General features: G+C 51.5%; 1 protein-coding gene across 5 annotated transcripts in view; it reads left to right on the plus strand.

Moving 5' to 3' along the window:
- Positions 1-3,279: 3,279 nt before the first annotated feature.
- TRMT44 (tRNA methyltransferase 44 homolog) overlaps positions 3,280-20,605 on the plus strand; it is a 33,247-nt gene continuing 15,921 nt past the window's right edge. For all 5 annotated transcript variants that reach the window (XM_036921298.2, XM_057502004.1, XM_036921302.2 and 2 more), the window contains exons 1-9: positions 3,280-3,870; positions 5,759-5,873; positions 8,475-8,694; positions 10,182-10,250; positions 11,005-11,112; positions 12,351-12,422; positions 16,762-16,868; positions 17,836-18,019; positions 19,832-20,228. In XM_036921298.2, the coding sequence (XP_036777193.2) occupies positions 3,324-3,870; positions 5,759-5,873; positions 8,475-8,694; positions 10,182-10,250; positions 11,005-11,112; positions 12,351-12,422; positions 16,762-16,868; positions 17,836-18,019; positions 19,832-20,228 (1,819 nt within the window). In that variant the 5' untranslated portion in view covers positions 3,280-3,323. The remainder of the gene's footprint in view (positions 3,871-5,758; positions 5,874-8,474; positions 8,695-10,181; positions 10,251-11,004; positions 11,113-12,350; positions 12,423-16,761; positions 16,869-17,835; positions 18,020-19,831; positions 20,229-20,605) is intronic.

The following is a 20,605-nucleotide window of genomic DNA, read 5'->3' on the forward strand; positions in this document are numbered from 1 at the left end:
TTATTTCCATGGTGGCAGGTCAGCCACTAAAATCCCGTTCACTCAGAGGGAGTCTGCACGCAGCAAGCTGGTCTCTGCCTCTGGTCCTCTCTACCCACACAGCTGTCCTCTGGGCCTCTGTCCTCGGTGCTGCCACCACTCCAGCCTCTGCTCTGCTCTCCTGCAGCCTTGCAGCTGTGCCACCATGTCGCCCAGACCACTGGGTGGAGCTCTTTATATAGTCAATAACAACATATTGCCCACACGTGTGTAGTGAGCCAACCAACCAGGGCCAGGTGAGAATCTTGCCCACAGGAACCTTCACTTTATCCACAGGAATGAAGCTGGGAAAAGGCAGAAACCAGCTTGTGCAAGACATCAGAGGTGGAAGCCAGGAGGCAGGTTAACTGTACTTAATTCAATGCCTGCGTTTCCAGCAAGGAATTGACCTGCTCTTCTGCAAGGATGCCTGCCCACGTTGAACTGCACTTTTCTACCTACGTTGATCTGTAGGTCTATGACCTCTCACTCCAAAGCCCCAGGCCTCCAGGCTTCTGCTCAGCCATCTTGCTCTGCTATCCCCATGTGACATGCAGAAGGGCAGCCAGGACCAATTCAGTCGGGGCCAGGACACAGTACAGCCTCAGCGCCAAGAGAGCCCAGAAACACAGGAGCACAGAGCTTGAGAAAGAAGAGACTTTTGAGGACTCATGCCACATTTAATGAAACAGTGAACACCTTGCTTTGCTGCTGTTTTGATTAAGGACATTATATACCAAGATGAATGAAAAGCAAAAGCACTTTGCATCTTGAGATCTACTAAAATAAGCAAAAATGGCCTGTTGAACACCTGCCCTCTTGTGGGTAAAATTGTAATATTTCCAGAATATTTCGCTTGGCTTTAGTACATCTGCATATCAACAGGTGGAAAGAAGTATGGCTTTAGTGCATTTGCATCTTTCCTCAGGGGTGGAGAGTTGTCTCCATATCAGTGGGTAATGACCTGGGCAAGTAGGGCTTATCTGTACCTGAGAAGTGAGAGGGAGAGCCGTTTTTTTGCTTCTGCTAGAGCAGGAAAGAGAGTTGGCCTGGACTGCCATTTGTAAGCAATAAACGAGTTTTAAATGTTATTTCTCCTTTTGACTGATTTTGGTTTTTAGAGGTATTTTGCCCAGAGATTTCCTTTCCCCGGACTTACACCTCTAAACACATGAAACCTTTCCTGTAAGTTGCAAACTCCCTAATGAAACCATTGTTCTTGGCTGTGGTAATACAGAAAATTGCAGATATGTGATCATCTTTGCAGAGATGGGAAGCATAGGACAAAGAATTGGGTTTTCTGCATGGTAGTGACAAACTACCATACCCTTGAGAACTATGCTGCTTTGCTTAATGCTCATTATTTGGGTAGCAAGGTCTTCTGAAGGTAGGACTCTTGCAGATTTTTTTTTACAGTGTTAGTTCTATTTAACTCAGCTGTCACTGAGTTCTTTCACAAAACCTTTCCTTCAAGATAAAGAGCCTGAGAATGTAAAAATCTCTCTTCCTACAACCTCTGAACTCCATATGTCTTGACTGTTGCACTTTCCATATTCCATAATCATTGTCTTCACTGTCTGCCTCAACAATCAGCCTGACAGTTTCTAAAGGGCAGGAAGGATCTCATTGAGCTCTATATCCTCTGTGCTTAGCCAGGTCTCCCCACACACATAAGCAACTAGTAAAATGTGTAATTATTAATCTCTTGGCTGTCCCAGCCAGGCTAGACATCTTTGGGCAGTGTTGGGGCTGAATTATGAGGCACCCTCTTCGACAGACGTAAGAAAGTCCTAACCCACTGTACCTGTGACCTTATGTGGAGATAAGGTCATGCAGCACAAGAGATACAGAAAAATACAATAAGGCCATGTGACTGGAGGCAGAGACTGTAATTATTACACGTCCACGCATCCAGAAATGCTAATGGTTGCTGGCTGAAAGAGAGACAAGAAATAAACTCTCCCTCAGAGCCTCCAGAACTGTAAGAGAATAAGTTTCTGTTGTTTTAAGCCACCCATTCTGTGGTCGTTTGCGGTGGCAGCCCTAGGAAACCTCTTTATAAATGGAACCGGGAAGCCCTGAAGAGGGAGCTCGCGCGCGCACTACTCCTGACCTTCACCGCAGAAAGAATTACTTGGACAAGGAAGGACATTTTTCACTCAGGAATTTCATCTCCAGCTTCGAAGAAAAGGAAGCCTCCATGGTCCAGAAACAATGCAAACCACCTCTTGCTGCCAGTGAGAAACCGCCACAATATGGAGTTCTTACTCTCCAATTAATTTTTGTTCAAAACAACGCTCCCCAATTTTATCCTAAAACATAATAAAAACTGACCCTCCTTTTGTCTCTCTGAACTTGCCTGTAATTCCCCATAGCTTGCATGTTCCGAATTGCAATTCCTCTGCTGTTCCTGAGTAAGCTTATTTTGCCAGTAAAATACCTGGCTGTCTAATTTTGAAGGTTGACACGACTAATACAGACAGCATAACAATCAAGCGCATGTTTAAAGACTGGGAGGGAAGGAGTGAGCAAGGAAGTGAGAGGGAAAGTGTATCTATGGGAATACAGAGCTCATTTATCTTTGACTTAACGCCATAGACCTTTGGTCTGTGCTCTTTTCCCTGAGAAATCACACGACTTGAGTTGTGTTCACTTCTTGATTCTGACGTGGACTCTAGGGAAGATCACGACTGAGGGACTAATGTACAAAGATAATGAGGACTCTGGGATGTGGGGAATATCCCCAGATCCCGCAGACTGTGCTGGTGACGTTGGCCTGAACTGGCAGTACCCAAGCGTCCCTGCTCCTCCGGGACACGCAGGTGACAGCTGACATTCACCTGTCATGGCAACACCCCAGGGCTGTGCTCAGAGCAGAGCGCCCTTTGCAACTCTGCCGCAGAGGCAGCACGCGAGTGAAAATGGACTGGAGCGAGGTTTCCTAAGAGGAGCGACCCTGGACATCCGCCGCGCCGCCCCCTGCCCGGTATCAGTCGTCACTACTGGGGACAATCGGGTGCCGGGCGATCCTCAGGAGTTTAGAAGTTCTCCTCCAAAGCCCGGCTCCTGGTACCGTCCGGCGCCAATCCACCCCGGGCAGATCCGCGGAGACCAAGGCAACGGCTAAGCTGCTCAGCCAGGACCTCCGCGCCCGAGCTCGGACAGGAATCTACGCTGGCGCAAGGTCGTTCCGTCTTCTCCCCGTTCGTTTCCGGCCCAGCGCCCCGCCCCTAACGTCACACCCTCGCCGCCGAGTGTGTCATCGCCCCGCGCCGCCGCCGCCGGGCCCCAGGCTCCGGCTGGCCATGGCGGAGGTGGGTCGGGCCGCAGTGTGCGACCCGGATGCGCTGCTCCCGGGTGGCTTCTGGGCGGCGGTGGCCGTGTGGCTGGAGAGGCCGCAGGTGGCCAACAAGCGGCTGTGTGGCGTCCTCCTGGAGGCCCGGCGGAGGGCCGCCCTGCCCTGCGCCGAGGCCCACGACCCCAGGCGGAGCGCAGGCGCCGCTCAGGCCCCGGCGGCGCGCGGGCCCGAGGAGTTCCCGGGGCGGCTCCAGCAGGAGGGGGACCAGAAAGCAGCAGCTGGAGCGCCTCTGCTCGCAGGGGCCCCCGGGCAGCCCGGCAAAGCTGGAGTCGGGGAGGGAGACCTCCCCTCCTCGGATCTGGATTCTCTTTGGAAGGATTTCTTCCGGAGCCTCGCCGGCGACGGTCGGGAGTTGCTGGCCTTCCTCACCGGCTCCCGCGCGGGTTCGCGGCCGGAGGCGCAGCACGAGCTCGACATGGTTCTCAGAACCATCATCCCGAAAAAGAGCCTGCATTGCCCACTTACTGCTCCGAGGAGAGAAATAGTCGTGCAAGGTAAGGGTATTTCAGAGAGTGGGAGGTGTCAGAGATACACGAAGCCGGCAGCTAAAGTGGTAAACGTAGATTTATAATTAGTAATGCACTGTTGAAATAGGGATTAGGATCCCACGTGAACTGAACCTCACTTTGATTCGTGCAGAGGTGGTGGAGTGTTTTAAAAGAATGAGAGTGGTGGTGGTGGGGCGCTCAGAAGAGTCAGGGAAGTGAAAAATTAGCAAAAAGGAAAAGGAGGGGGTTAGTCCCTGTGACACCCATCTGTGTTTGCTAACTGGTGATGTGTGGGGAAGTTGGGGTTCCCATGGCCAGGATCCTCACCTGAACCTAAACTACTTGATGTAACTGGCCTGCTGCTGGGCTCCTGCTTCCACACCCGTAGGCAATAAGCTGTTTTGACTGGGTCGCTGTATATAGAGCTCTGCCCAGTGCTCTGGGCGGAAGCAGAGAGAGAAGGAGGAGTACAGACCTGCAGACTGCTGGGTGCAGACATAGTTCTAGTGCTCCACCTATCGCAGGGAGAAGAAGTCGGGTAATAAACCCTTTCACCCCAAGAATGTTCCATGGTCATTCCTCTGTCCCACTGAATCCATAGTGAACTTGCTCGGGGCTGAAACCCACTGGCAGGACAGCGTGGAAGTCAGGTTCCTCCTCTCCCACAGGCCGAGAGACAGTGGCCCATTCAGGTGTGGGCTGGGACTCCCAGTTCTTTTGCAGCCTTGACCTTTCTCAGGCAGGCACTTCAAGGGCCTGGGGTCCTCTAGGAATACGGCCTTGAGCTCTCAGGAATTATGTCAGTGTTTGTTTAAATCCTTATCGGCCAAGATTGGATCCTGGCTAGAGTTTGGTCAAGAAGAGAATCTTTGGCAGAGGGTGCAGTTAGATAAAAAACCATTCGATACACCTCAAGTCAGTGAAAAGGTACCGCCTATGCCAGTTCCTCTGCAGTGTCCTAGGGAGGTTGTAGGTTTTGTCTTCTTTTCTGAGGGGCATGAGGAAACATGTACCCATAGTACAGAGGAGGGTCATTAATTGGGGCCCCGTCTGGAAGGCTTGAGGGAGAAGGTGCAGGAGCGCCAGATGTGGAATGGTCAGTAGGAGTTCAGCATGCCGAGAGACTAGCGGAAAGGCCTTCCAGGGAGCTCGCAGAGGCCTCTCTGGCTCTTGCTCGCAGCTCCCTGGATCTTAGAGCCAGACAGCATCCTGTCCTTCTCATGCTTGGGATTTGACTGCCCTGTACCAGCTGGAGAAAGTTCTCAGCTGTGGCTAGATTGAGCCCACCTGCCTGATTTAGTCTGTTCTCCCTCTTCTAAGGCCTGTAGCCTTAATCATGTCTTCAGAGGCCCTCTTTGCCATGTAACAGCTCGGGGTGTCAGGACGTGGGTATCTTCAGGCGGCTGTCCTGTCTGCTGCAATCAGCAGTGCTAAATTTCTGCATGGTGTGTTAGCCTCCACCCTGCCCCGTTTGTCTCTGTGTCCTTGTCAGACTTCCCAGGTGACTCTGCCCCGCTCAGACCAGCTCTTCCACCTCTTGTCCATGTGTTGTGATCGCCTTTCACGTTCTCCTCCTCCAGATGGGGAGTGTGTGTGATCAGGACCCATGAGGGCTTCGGATGCAGACTTCTGCAGCTGCAGCTCATCTTCCCTGAGGGGGATGAGGCAGAGCTCCTCTCCACAGCCATCTGCCCGGGTCTGTGAGGGTGTGGACTTGGACGCTTCAGCGAGCAGGGCATGGAGGCGTGTCTGTCCCCGAGGCACTATTCTGAGTAGAGGGGGCAGCCCTCAGGATCCAAGATGGCTAGCTGGTTCATTGCTGTTGTGAATACTGCTTCTGTGAGCCACTGCACTGAGTGGTTCCAATTTGTCATCCTTGTCTTTTTACCCCCAGATGTCCCCAATGGAACTGTAACTTTTTTACCTCTGGAAGAAGATAACGAAGGGAATTTGAAGGTTAAGATGAGCAACGTTTACCAAATTCAGCTTGGTCACAGCAAAGAAGAATGGTAAGGACTAGAAACTGACCTCTTGTCGGTGTCTGTGGTTTCTGATGGCTGACTCTTTGGGGCGCTGCAACAGCCTGGGTTGCTGAGGAGCTGGAAGTATTTTCTCTCTCAGGCATTTAGAGGTTGTGTGAATGGGCTTCCCAGGAGGGGTCTCCGTGACATGTGCATCTTTATTCGGGTTGGAGCCTGGCCTGCGTCTGGGTGCTTCCAGCCTGACCTGAGTCTTCAGTCCCTACATTCCATGCAGTGCTGGTTCACTAACCTAGTTTACTGCTGAATTCAAATAAACTCAGATCCCTTTATTATTTTGTTATGCCTCACCGCTTGGTACTAGGGTGCAAGTGTGAGCTTCCTTTTTTATTTCTGGCTGAGGCTCATGTGCATTTAGTTGGTATTCAGTGACACTTATAACAATAGCAGTTTAATAAAGTCCCTTAGTTTCATGTGTTGTTTGGGCCTGTAAGGGAGGTGTGAAATTTGGTTTACTTCCATTGGGCATTTTCTTAAGTGAAGAAGAGGATGGGTAAATTTTTTTCTGTTCTCCTGAGAGCCACATCCAGTCTGTACTTTCTGTTACAGCCTTGGAGATTGTGTCTGTTTACATGGAATGGGCTTTGCTCGTGGCTTCGTAGAAAGGGGTACGGTGGGAAGACTGGGGTTTGCAGTCAGAAAGACCTGGGTTTCCCCACTAGCAGCGTGACCTTGGGTACGGCATCTCTGTGGCCCTCAGTCTTCTTACCTGTGAAAGGGGTTTAATTATTGAACCTCTGAGAAGGGGACTGGGCTTGGCTTTACAGGGACTTGGAATTGTCAAGAGGCTGCCCAAGCAGCCTTACCCTGAGGCCTTTTCCTGCTGCAGCGCTCTTTTTGGCAAGTGGGGAGGGGAGCCGACACCCTGGGAAGCTGTGTCTGCCAGGGGAGGGCAGTCAGCTCAGTGGGTGCACACACCTGAGCTGTTAGGCAGGCGCTGATGGCCACGCTGTCTGCTTGAGTGTCCTGGGAATGTATGGGCACAGAGCCCTTGCCGGCGCTCAGTACAGGCGATGCCTTGGAGCACCCCTTGTCCTCTGATAACTTAGTGGGGGCTCGGCTGCCTGCTCCCCATCCTTCTAGGTTGGCTCTTCCTGTCCTGCTGCACTGGGAGGCTGTGACTTGCATCCCTCAGGGCCCTGGCCAGGCCCTGCGGGCCTGATGCGTTGCATTCTAAGTTGAGTGCAAAGAAGGTGGACGTTGGGTGGGATGCTGCTGGAAGTCCTTTTCATTTCAGCAGTACTGGTTGTGTGCCCACCAGCACTGGGCACATAGTGGTGAGCAGATCTCATGGGGGAGACACATAAATACATGCTCTACGGCCAGGCGGTGCTAAGTGCCACGAAAAGAAGTAAAGCAGGCGAGACAGGCCTCTGTTCCCATGCCCCCCATTAGCAGAGGCCGTGTGCCCAGTGTATGTAGGGTGGGTGGGGGACGCCCCTGAGGAGGGGGCCTGAGTGGATGAGGGCCATGGGACCACTGGGGACACCTGGGGACGAACATGAGGCCCAGGGACCAGCGGGGAAGGGGCTTGCCGGGCTGAGTCAGCCCCAGCAGGATAGCTTCTGGGGTGAAGGGACTGGAAAGGTGACCATCCAGAGTCCTTCCCAGCCTCTGGCCACACTGTGACCGCCCTGAGTGTGTCTCCCGTGGGGAGCCGGTGCCTGTTACTTAGATGAGTGAGTTGTGTCCTTCTGAAGCACGTGGTGGCAAAAAACCACTGTGTCTCATGAGAGCGGCTGGCCAGTTTTCCCTGTGCCCCAGGCCTGCCTTCAGCTCTGTGCCCCTCATGCAGCTGCCCGTGCTTCTGCTGATTCTTAGGGGCCCCACTGAACACCGTCTCTGTTTCTGTAGCCTTCTCTTCTCTGCCCCAAAAGCTGGATGCTACCCCCCTTCCTCATGCTGCCCGAATTGCCTTCCTGGGGAGTATATCATCCTGATCTGAGCCCGCGGGTGTTGAGCTTCTGTTCACTTACTCAGCACAGCAGTGCGGACCTGCTGGGGACCAGGGACTGGTGGGTGCCGGGGTAGAGCAGGGGCAGAACAGATGAGGGCCAAGGCCTCACTGCCTTGGTGGCTGAAGATACACCCCAGACAGTGAACCCGTAAACTGCCCCAGGGACTGTTGGTGCCCTCAGCTTCGTGCTGAGCACTGAGCCTCCTGGCCAATGAATGTCTTAAAAGTATCGTGGTGCCCTGTATACTCACATTTGAGTTGCACATGTGAAAGTTTAGGAAAAACAAATGTCAGGGCAATCCTTAGGCATTTAGAAGCTGGCTCATCAGTGCCTGAGGCAGAAGGTGAGAAGAATTGTTACTTGTCCATCATAGGATGTGTAAACACGTTTAACAATATTTGCAGGAAAAGAGGAATTATTTCGGCTTTTAAAATGTGTCTTTCTCTATTTGATGAGAATCCTACAATTAGTTTCAGATCGTTTTGTGTTTTGAGTCAACTGTTTTGTACTTGTAGCTGTCTTAATTTTTCTTTTCTTTTGGATAATAAGCATTTAACTTAAAAATAAGAACTGAAACAAGCTCTGCTTACTCATATTTCTCTTATTTTTAAAGGTTCATATCTGTTTTAATTTTCTGTCCAGAAAGATGGCATTCAGATGGAATTGTTTATCCTAAGTCCTCCTGGCTCGGAGGAGACCTGTTGGTGAAGTTGGCCAGGTGGTCTGTGGAGAGGAGGAGGAGTGGGTTCAAGAACTCCCTGTCCCTCATTTCCATTTCCAAGTACAGCAAGGCCTACCAGGAGCTTAAGGAGAAGTACAAAGGCCTGGTCAAGGTAATTCTAGGGAAAAATTCTTGATTCCCCCTCATTTACATGAGGTAGCATGGCCAAACTGTGCCAGGTAGAATTGGCTTTCTTGTGCACCTTCCAGTTCATACAGATGCAGACATCGCGTCAAAATGCACCCACGCAGGGTCTCCCATTGTGGGCTGTGTGTACCCTGATACTCAGGGGTGCGCGCCACAAAGCATCGCAGCTATTTACAGGAAAGTACTGTGTTTGTTTGCACATTAGTAATTCTTTCCAAGAGAGTAAAAGGGAAATATTTAATTTAAAATAATTGGATGTTAATTACTAAATTGCCATAATTCTTTATTATGAACTTAAGTATATTTTAAGAAAATATATGAAAAATTACAGAATGAAAGAAAATATTCTCAAAAAGGAGATACATTTCATAACATGTCCTTATCTTTGTATCTTACACGAGGCCTGTGGGTTCACACCCAGCCTAGGAAGGAAAGCAGAGCTCACACAGTTGCACCTCCTTTGCACTCTCCCTAGTTCACATCTGTCCTCCCCCGAGAAGTCACCGGCACTCCTCGTTTCCACAGACTCTTCGTCAGGCACCTGGTGCTGTGGAACGAGGCCCACCAGGATGCACACGCTCGGGACAGTGACCGCTCACTTGTGCTGAAGTGTCTTTGGATCCTGGCTCGGCGGACTTGGGCCGGGCCGCCCCTCTCTCCCAGATCCTGGCCTAGCAGTTAACTGATCTTGTTAGCTGTCCAGTACCTTCAAGAAGGGACTTCTGTTTTTTCAGCTTTTGAAATTGTCCCTAGTGAGGTGGCTCATCTGGACTGTCCAGTCCCCTGTGGCTAGAGACAGAAATGTGAGCACTGAGCGCCGCCACTGGGTCTCCCCTCCGCCAGACGCCCGTTCTGCACATCGTAATTTCAAGACCTCACACCTACATGGCCAGTGTTTTCATTTAAAAGCACCTCATGCTCATCCTGTGTGGCCACGAAGGCCTGACCTCTGGGCTCTATCCCTGCCTTACAGATAGGGTGAAGGGGGCATACTGCCGAGTGCCTCTCCTGTCAAGGGTAGCGTGGTCACAAGACCCAAAGGCTGCAGCTGGCCCCCTGACTCCTGTCCCCTTGCCCCCCTCGCCCTGTGTCTCCTTGTCTGTCCTCATCTAGGTAAATGGTGAGGGAAGTGTAGCTTAGCATTTTCCTCTGGCGTCCGCTGCCTCATCTAAGTGTCAAACGTACGTTGACTTTATTGCAAGATCTTGCTTTGGCCTCCATGGCTCTTGACGCGCCCTGTTACATGCGGATATGGTAATACTGTGTGTGTCTTAGGCAGATCTCTTTGTTAGAGGAGGCTGATGTGAATTTCTGCCTTTGGAATGAGCTAATTTAGAAAATTTTATTGCATGATTAGTCCAGTTTGACTTACACCTTATGGAGATACTGTAACTATTGTGAAATGGTGGGAGATGGGAGAACAGCTTACATGTGCCCTTGAACGTGTTTTAGGTGTGGCCTGAAGTAACTGATCCTGAGAAGTTTGTGTATGAAGATGTGGCTATTGCTGCCTACCTGCTGGTAAGAATGTACATGACAATCCGAGGTTGTGTGGAGTGGGGCAACGTTGCTCCTGGTAGGTGGACCGTAGTGAACAACACTTACCAAGTCCTTAGTTAGGGTGTTCACCGTGCTGTTGGCCGAGCTTGGTTGCACGTGTAACAGTTTTTGTTAACCTTGCATGGTGCTTTTGTGTGAGGGTAGAACACATTCGAATTGTGACACTGAGCCGCAGAAAGCCAGGCTGAGCCAGTGCTTCCATCATCAGTAGTCAACGTGGAGAGGCCGGTTGGCATTTGGGAGCTAGGAGGGTGCCCTCCTGTCATGCATGTGCTTTCTAATCTTAGTATTTGGTGTTTCTGGTTCCAGGCCTTTCCTTTAACTTGATAGTCTTGATTTTCTTACATGTAAAATGTTTAGATAATTCCCAATTTCCTTTCATCTGTAATTCTCTGAATCAAAACAAAATAATGCTATATCTGAAAAGACTAACTGTGTAAAACTTGAAGAATATAGAGAAAGCATGAGGGAGCTGACTTTATAAGGCCCTTGCTTTATATCAGAAGAAAGTTCTGTTAGCCCCCCGAGCGTGACAGGAGCTGTGGGCTGGGCCCAACCCCCTCTGCTCACCTGCGCGTCACCTGTGCCGAAGCTTGGCCTCGGAGGAGGTCCCTTCTCCACTTGTTCTGGAACTGTAATTTGTAATCCCACATGCGGTTTGTGGCTAAATTATTCTTAGGCAGAGTGAATCACACACTTTTTTCTCTTTACTTAGATTCTGTGGGAACAAGAAAGAGCTGAGCGGGGAGTGGTGGCCAAGCAGTCCTTTGTTGACTTAGGATGCGGAAATGGTCTCCTGGTCCACATCCTGAGCAGTGAGGGGGTAAGCATGGTTCCATGGCTGCTTCTGGAGCCTTTTTAGAGTGTCAGGTTCCACACAGGGTTCACTGAGGTCTGTTTCAGCCAGCACAATCTGGACTCCGAGTCGGCCTGGCTGTCTGAACAGTGTCTCAGTACAGGCTGTGTTCCTTTGTAGAACAGGCAGCGTGTGGAACAGGTGGGAAAACACTTTGCTCCTATTGGGTGGAAGAGGACATCTGAGGCACGTGCCCTGTGTGCCTATGAAGTGACCAGCTTTCAGCAGCATGGGTGTTTTTGCTCAGATATTTTCGTTGGGAAGCCCTCCCTGGTAGGAATAAAGGGCGAGGTGGGTTCAAGTGCTTTCGTGCTAGTCCAGAGGACAGCTGTGCACTTATGCATAACATGACATAAAACCTCAGAGCTGGTGTTTACACCCATTTTCTGGTTAACGAAGTGAAGACAGAAGGTGCTTAGCGCCCGCCTGGCACTCCGGAGCAGTTGGCTGAGCAGAAGGCGCCTGCGCCTGGCGCCGTCTGCCGTCTCAGCCTTCCTGTGGGGTCTGCTGTTAGTGCCACTCTTCTGGCCACCTGGGCCCTTGGCAGCCTCTGTGGGGATTTAGAGCCCAGTCTGGTGACCCCAAGGCTGAGTTTCTTCTGGCCGTAGCATTCCACCCTATGGGATAGACATTTTTATCCACAGCTGTCGGAACGTGAAATGGGGTTGGTGTACTTTCTGAATTGGCTTTGTAAAAGAGTGAGTCTGTGTTTGCAAAACCTGTGAACAGGCTGGAGTGTCAGCGCATCAGGTGGGGCCTGCAAGCTGGTAGGTGGGGTTCCATGCACCCCTCCCCCCGACTTGGACGTGACCCCAGTTGCCCTGTGAGAGCTAACAGGGGAGGTCACAGAGTGCCGGGTCAGGGCTCGTCTCGGCCGGCCGGGTGGCAGAGCAGATGTTTCCGAGAGCTGAGAGAGCCGGCTCCCTTTCCAGGCATGTTTCCTAGGACGCCAGCCCTGGAGAAGCCCCCACGCTCGACTCCGTCCCCCTTCTTGAAGGCTCGCACCGTTCGCGGAGTGTGGGGTCCCACCTTTCCTCGTGGGGGTGCGAGTGTCTGCATCAGTAGCTGGGAGCTGCTGATGCCATCCATGTGTGCTGAGGGTCTCGGACTTCACACTGGTGGCGATTCCTGTAGAGTTTGATTTGTTCTTGCTAAATTACGATGTACTGAACTTAACCTTTGATTTCTGAATTTAATTATTTCAGCATCCAGGCAGAGGGATCGATGTCCGAAGAAGAAAAATCTGGGACATGTACGGCCCACAGACTCACTTAGAGGTACTGGCTCTGTTTGCTCATTTGATCTCAGCATGGTTATCCCCTGGCGGCTGTTTGAATGAGCGTCTGTGGGTTGGCTGGTCAGAAGGGCTGACCACACATGCACATTATTCAAAGTGTTCTGAAGTTTGAAGGGAAAGATGAGCCTGCAGACTATAGAGCCTTCTGGTTGAGCTGAGAACACGATGCTGACGCTGGCGTCAGAGGAGCTGGGTGTGCAGGGCCTGGGCCTCCCCTGTGCTCCTCACTCCCTGGGGGTGGGGACAGACCTTGCTCTCTGCATCTTCCCTGGTGCTGCGCCAGGATGCTTGTTCAGGTACCGCTGAGCGGGGGCCTGCGCTGCCAGGACCCAGCTGGAGAAGGGGCGCCCTGGCAGCCTTTTAGGAGGACGCATCTGGGGCCCACACAGAAGAGCTGTGAAGCGTGGTGCCATGCCAGTCCTGGTGCCCGGGAGGTTTGTGGGTTAAGGGAACCTGGAAGAGGGGCTCTGAGAGCCCCTCACAGAACGGCATCTTCAGGGGCAAGTGGCCAGGAGCTTGGTGTGGAGTTGAGATGCCCACCTGCCCTGCACCCCCCTCACAGCAGTGTGCAGGCGGGAGGGGGAGCGGCCCCCTAGGCTCTGGGACGTGTGGGACTCTTCCTGTCAGTTGGTAGCCCTCGTGTGCCCTCTTGCTAGAAGTTGGATAGGATGTCCTCGTTTTTTTTATGACTCCTTCCCAGAAGGGATCACTATTTTTAACTCAAGGACATGAACACACACGCTTCATTTGTGACCATGCTGGGTGTAGGATCTTGACTCTGGCTGTTGCTCATTAACGTCCCATCCTCAGCATTTTCCAAAGCCGTTAGCAGGTGTCCATAAACACTGCTTCTAAAGTTAGAGTGATGGTCCGTGGAGTCACTCATGACGACGCTGTCCCGGCTCCTGGGGTGCTGGCAGGTGCTGAGCTGAGAGCTGGCTTCCCCCGGGGTCTTACGTGTGCTGACGTTCTGCGACCGTCCTGCGGCCCCTGGTGTAGGTGGGGGCCCCAGGCCATGGAGAGGTGGGGCCCTAGAGACGGGGTGGGAGTGGTCATCACCTTTCCTTCTTTCCCTTCTTTTCCTTCTTTCCCTCACCACCTGTTCTCAGAAGACAAATTACACTGTAAATGCCTGTCCACTTTAAAAAACATGTTTTCATAAGCTGAATTTTAAAAGGGTTTACATAATACTGTCATAACGGTTTTAAGAAGGATTTTACTTGAAATATGCTTTCACTTCAGGAATAATTTTGAATGCCATAAGATGCAGTAAAAAAGAAGAGAAAAAATAGTCACATATTTACCAAATATTTTAATGCCTACTACCTGGCAGACATTCTCTTAGGTGCTGATGACTCAACAGTGACAAATGGGGGTGGGGAAGGGGGACAGACACATACACAAGTGGGTATGTGGCAGGTGGCTGTGAGCGCCAAGCAGCAAGGAACCTCAGCCGGGTGGGGAGGGCAGGGCCTCGAGCGGGAGAAGGTGGGCCAGGAGTTGGGTGCAGGAGAGTCAGGTTGCAGCTGCAGAGTGTCTCTCTCCCCACCAGCACCCACCCCAGGGCCAGTGCCATCTTCATAGGTGTTGATCTCCTTCGAGGCCTCCAGGGCAGCAGGGGGGCAGTTAGCAGTGGGGTTCATGTGCATGGCTAGTGGGTACTGTGGGTGCAGCCAGCCTTCCCACCCCCAGCTTCTGTTGCTCAGGTGCCCAGGATGCCTCCAAACCTTTGTCCTGGGGTTACAGTGCCTGCAGTGACTAGGACAGTTTCCTGCCCAACAGAAGGCAGAATGCTGTCTTGAGAAATGTAAAGAATCTGACTTTTCATTATGCAAAATGTCAAGAATACACAAAGGTGGAGAGAAGAGCATAATGAACCACAGTGACTCAGCGGCCAGCTTCAGCGATGGTTCTGTATCTCACTGGCCAACGGTAGCCCCACAGTTATTTTGAAACAAATCTTAGGTATATTACTTCATCTGTAAACAGAAAATAAAGTTGAGCCTTTTTATGTATTCTCTCTCATTTTCTTTTAGAGTTGAGAAGAATAATGCAGATATTTTTAAAGAGACTAAAGGAAGGGAAGATCGTTGTAGCTGCCTGACAGCTCTTCACCATTTTTAAAATTATGTCGTCTCTTATGGTACAGGAATTTGCATTTGCTTATATACTCATACATCATAAATTAAGACTTTTGAAGTCATTGAAGCAGATGCATGGGTAGGTGTGCACGCAGATGTGACATTATGCTGTTGCAGCCGGGCTGAGTTTAGGTAGAGGCTGATGTCTGGAACAAAAGGAGTAACGTGGTGGGTTACAGGCTTCCCTGTTGCCCTTTGTTTGTGACAAAGCAAATCAATTTCTTTGGGTAAGCAGTTCAGACGGCACTTGACCCAGCCCTCTGTTTACGTGGAGCCTGGGGAAGAGCCGCCGGCATGAGGCACCCCGTGGAGAATGGGTGTAAGGCTCTAGGTCTTGATTTGATGGTGCCCAGCAGCTCGCCTCAGATTTTTCTGTGGAGTTGGGACCTCTACCCCAGCTCCTCAGGCCTGCTAACGAGAGCTCCGTGTTCAGTGTCTCGTGTCTCCCATGACACGTGAGCCTTCAGTCATAGTTCTTAGAGTCCTACTCATTGAGGGCTAAATACAAGGGTGGGTGCTTCCTCGTTCTGCTACACCTGCCTGGAATGTGGCTGGACAGCCTGCGTGTGTTGGCAAGGTCGTGATTTGGGTGTTTCCTAGTAAATGAGTGATTTCCATGAGTAGGTTCAATCTGGACATCATAGGCCAAGCGTGGAAGACGACTGCTTTTTTTCAAAAGCATTTGATTGTAAGCAAGAGACAATTAGGAAAAAACACGTTTTAAAAACAGTATTGTGCTGATCACAAAGTGGCTTAGTTCTGTTTGTGAATCTGTGTATGAAATAGGAGTATCGCCATTTGCTATATCCAGGATGTCAGAACTGTGTGCAGCAGGAGGGCTTTGTTGTCTAGTGCTGTTGGCAAGGTGACTGTGAATGTGATCGTGGTGATTACGTGTGCGAACTTACTAATATAGGCCGTTTAAAGGGAGGCAAATTTAAATACAGACTGGGAAGAAATAAAGAATAAATAATATCAAAGGTTTGTTTTTCCTGCTTTGAAGTTATGCATTGACTATTTGAGCAATACTATTTTCAGTATTTTATATGTAAATAGAAGAGTATGTACTCAATTTAAGAACCAGAATAATTGTAGAATTTGAGTTCTCTTTCTGTATATGTCATGTCTGCAGAAGACTCTTGTGGTTGTGTTGTTTATGAGGGAAGGCCCTGAAAAGTGTCGTAGCGCCCTCCCTGAGGGTGACACTCCCACTCACTGTCGGGCATCCTTTCCTTAGTTTGAAGACGGAGAGCATCTTGCATAGTTTTTACTGACAGATTGACTGTTGAGCTTAGTGAGTTCAGTAATGAGCGATGGCCTGCTGTTGACACAAAGGTTGGTGTTCATTGCAAGTTCTTGGATCGTAAAGCAAGCGTGTCTCACTCAACTACAGAAATCAGCAGAACGCCTTTTCAGTGGGTTTTTACTTCCATCTGAGAGTTTACAGAAGAGCAGAATAGCAAAAAGAATTATGCAAACTTGTATATGTAAATTCTTCCTCTTCTCTTTCCATAAATACACTTCATCATGTAGATTGAAGGACTTCTGAGGTTTTAAATCAGCTTCAGACGTCACTGCTTTCCACCTACCCACACTTAGGGCCATTTCTTATGCCCGTGTTCTGCCAAAGATGAAGTGGTTCCTGTGTTCCCATCTCTGATGGCCCCTTTTCAAGCCTTAGCGAAGGAGCACATTCCTGTCATGAAAAGGAGATCAGCGCTCAGGAAGCTGCTGCTTTCTCTAGTGGTGATGCTGAAAGTTGCCAGTATTTCAAGCCCTCTGGGCAGACGTGGGGCCAGGTACCTGCATGTCGGTCCCCCAGTCCTGGAGACGCACATGTCCACGTGGTAGTTCTGTTGGGCAGTGCTAATCGGAGCTGTTACTTCTATAATACCTATGCAGCATGGAAAGGTGTGTCACTTTTTGGAAGTTTTTTCTGATGGTAGGAGGATTTGCCTTCAAAGGGAAAACCTTTCAGTTTAGAGACACCGTGCAGCAGTATTGTCTCCTCGAAGCGGACTCCTCTGCCTTTCACAGGAGAAGCCCAGGGGGCTGAGATGCTGGCGGGAGCAGCAAGCTCTGCTTCTGCAGGGCCTTCGCCCTCCCGCCCCGCCTGGCTGCCTCAGTAGCTCTCTGTTTATTTACTGAACACTCAGTCTTGTTTGTGTTTTCTTTTAGGAAGGTGCAATCACACCAAGTGATAAGACCCTTTTCCCTGACGTTGATTGGTTAATAGGCAACCATTCTGATGAACTAACACCATGGATACCCGTCATTGCAGCCAGGTGAGTCAGTGGAGAAGTTGGCCTGTGAATGGCTGGGGATGTTTCGTAATAACCTAAACCTCCCTGTCCAAAACTAGCTGCTTGTGATGACTGAGCATTCGAAATGTAGCTTGTTCAGATTGTTGAAATGATAATATACTGAATGTATTGGGTTAAATTTAAAATAAATTCCACCTGTTTTATTTTACTATTTAAAATATAGCTACTGGAAAATACAGAGTTACGTATGTTGTCCACACGATATTTCTGTCGGACAGTGCTAACTGGAATTCTGTTCCTTCTGTGATACCTGTCAGCATTGAAAGGTGTGTCATTTCTGGGGAGGTTTTTCTGATAGGAGGGTTTGCCTTCAGAGGAAAAACCTGTCAGTATAGAGATCCTCGCAGCAAAGCTGTGCGCACCTCCCAGGGACGGCTTAGGCTTTCGTATCAGAAGGACTCCGTCAAGACGCAGGTCACGGGGCTGCCGCGGCGCGTTGTGTTGCCGAGTGTCCTCTCTCCGGGGTTCCTTAGACGGCTTTAGCTCTCGGGGTGTAGCAGGGTCGGGAGGAAACTTAGGCTTTGTCGTGCCCGCCTCTGAAGTTCACCACCAAAGCCTCAGAGCACTTCAGGAAGTAGTGGTTATTGTTGACAAGAATAACTGCCATGGAAAAATATTTTTTGTAAAAGTAAATTCATATTTTGTTGAAAAGATGTATTATTTCTAAAATTAAATTGGGGAGGGCAATAATTTACCTTTTCTGTTGTTGTCAGGAGAGCAAGGCACAGGTGTTTGTTTAGAGATACGGTGAAAGGACAGAGCTCCCGGCTCGCGCCAGGAGGGGACAGGAGGGCCCCTGACTCGCCCTTTCATATAGGAAACAAAATCGCCCATCAGCGGGCGCTCGTGCTTTGCCCCAGGGCGCGGCCGCGTGGCTTTCTGCCGAGTTCTCTTTGTGCCCCTGACACGCGGGCGGGTTCTCCCCAAGGTCCTCCCACAGCTGCCGCTTCTTCCTTCTGCCCTGTTGCTTCTTCGACTTCGCCGGGAGGCACCGCCGGAGGCAGAGCGCCAAGACGCAGTACCGGGAGTACCTGGATTTCCTCGAGGAGGTGGGCGTGGCGTGCGGCTTCCACGTGGACGAGGACTGCCTGAGAATCCCCTCCACCAAGAGGGTGCGTCCCGCGGGCCGGGCCGGCGTCGGGGGGCGGGGGGGGGTTCCAGGAGGCGCCCGCGCGGAGGCCGGCGTCTCGGCCGCTGTGGGCTTCAGAGGCCCGTTCTGCCCGTGCGGCCCCTCTTGGAGGCCTGCTGGCACCTCTCCAGGCCGGGCTGGTGCTGCAGGGACCCTCACCAGGTCTCGGTTTCCTTTCCAGAAACTACGAGTGGCCCTGGAGCTTCCCGGGGTGGGGGTCCACTTCGCTTGTGCAGAAGCTCCCGACCCTCGCGCGGTCTGAGGCTGAACGCTCTGAATTCTGACTCCTTGGATTCCCAAATAATTAGCGGGAAGTAAAATTTGTTTCAGAAGTTCAAGATGATTCCAAGTTTTTTCATTAAATGCTTCCTTTGTTCAGATTTGCCTGAACTGTAGTGTGTGCGGGTGGAAATCGACGCTTGCACAGTCTCTGGAAGCTTCCGGCGTGTCCTCGAGACTGCTGGTGGTCAGGGCCGAGAGGGAGGCCTTCCCGCCCAGTGCTGCCCGGGCCTGGCCCGTGGGGAGCGTCCTGGGAAGGGCTGACATCAGCTCACACTGTCCCTGCTTTCTTCTGGGAGGCTCCGTAGTTGCCACGTGCTCTTTTTGAAAGACAAAACCTAGATCCTGTCCAACCCAGATCACCCGCTGGATGGCTGCACGCGGTGAAAAGGATGACAGATGGCTCAGCCCTCGGCTCTGCCACCGCCTTGCAGCCGTGTCCTGGTCCGCCAGGTGGGGAGGAGCAGCTCTCCTTGGCTCGGCTGGAAGACCGCGAGGACTGTGTGGGGCGATGCCTTCCAGCAGGTGCTCGCTGCAGGAGGGGCCGGGCCCGCGGCACGCCAGGCACGGGCACCGCACCGCCGGCCCTGCTCAGTGTGTTTGGGAACCTCCTGTAGGGCTTAGCCTCGGAGCCCTCATGCTGCTCTCTGTCCTTTGGCAAGGCATGGTCCCCTGAGGTCGGCACTGACTTGAAAATGGCTAGAGTTTGGGTCACGTAGGTGGGCATAAGGATGCAGCTGGCTTGACTTTTGCATTCGTTCCATTGCTGGTTGGGCACCTGGGCTCGGCCGTGATCTCTCTGAGCCTCAGCTTTCTTACAGCGACTGGATGTTTTGGGGTCAGACCAGGAGTGATATTTAGTGAGGACCAGTCACAGGTCAGCCATGCAGGGAAGTTGTCACCTGCCCCAGATCACACATGCATCAGTGGCAGAGCTGGGGAGCAGGAAGTGGTGGCTCGGATATGATTAGCTTGCTTTCATCTGTGACCTGGCTTTGTAGTTAATGGCCAGGGAGGAAGTCAGAAATGCTGTGCTCGGGGCAGTGTTGCTGGGCTGGGCCTCACTCCCCCAGGGGCCCCTGCAGGGAGCCTCTGGGTGTACGAGAAGGAAATGAGTCTGCACATGCCTCCCTGGCTCTGGCAAGGTTGGTGGGAAGATTCTCACTTTGAGAGCTCTCAGGGTCACCATCCGGGGGTGCATGAGAGACGGAGCTGGGTGTGAACGAGGCTGACACGAGGGAGTGTGTAGAATGGCGCAGGAATCTCAGTAATGTGGACCCGATGTGCATGTTATCTCGGGAAGCCTCAGCAATGAGATTTTTCATGGACTTTTGCTGTTAGTCTTTTTTTTTTTTTAAGTCATTTATGTTGGTATTAGTTTTTAAAATAAGGATTCTTTCATGATAGCTTTCTAGAACTTAGGTGATTTGCACGCCAGAACAGGAGAGTTCCGTGGAGAGCAGTGAAGTGTCTCAGGAGCCTGCCTAGGCGCTCACTTCGCTCTCTCCAAATGCAGGTGTGTCTCCTTGGGAAATCGAGAACATACCCGCCCTCCCAAGAAGTTCTCATCGATGTGCAGAGAACCCAGTACATTAACGGCCGACAGAGCAGCCCCGGGAACTGCCCTGGCAAGGGGCCTGCTCCTCCCCCGCCAGCTGCCGCGGGCGGTACTGGTCACCCTGACGGCCACAGAGCCGGGGGCGCCGAGCCAGGGGTGGAGGCCCGGCCGGAAGGACCCTGGCTGACTGGATTTCACCCCAGAGAAAAAGCTGAGTGCCCGAGGAACTGTGCTGCCCTCCCTCGGGATTTCGTTGACCAAGTGGTTTTGCACGTGGCGAATTTGTTGTTGGGTGGAAACCAGTTAAACGCAAGAAGTTCTCAAAGTGACAGCTTGAAGACCTGGAATCGAGGAGGTAACCACCCCGCACCCTGGGGCTGCGTACGTGCTGGGTGTCAGGTGGTGACTCAGTCCTCCTTTGCCTCCTTTGTGACCCAAGTGTGCGGTCATTTTAACCGACTGTATTGTAAAGAGGCATTGCTGAGGAATAGGCCAGTTATCAGCTCGCTTACCCGTTTTCCGTGTAGTTCCTGTTGGCGTGTAGGAATTCGGCTCCCTCACGGGAGGAGGCTAACTACGGTCGGAGGGTCACGTCTGGGCCGCACTTAACCTCTACAGACACGTTCTGGCCTGAGGGTCTAGAGCCACTCATTTTTAGTCTACAGAAATTGTCCAAATAGAAAACAACTTACTGAATGCCAGAAAAGGCACTGGCCCCTTGAATATGTGATA

Source organism: Manis pentadactyla, chromosome 5, assembly GCF_030020395.1.
Source record: "Manis pentadactyla isolate mManPen7 chromosome 5, mManPen7.hap1, whole genome shotgun sequence".
NCBI lineage: Eukaryota > Metazoa > Chordata > Mammalia > Pholidota > Manidae > Manis > Manis pentadactyla.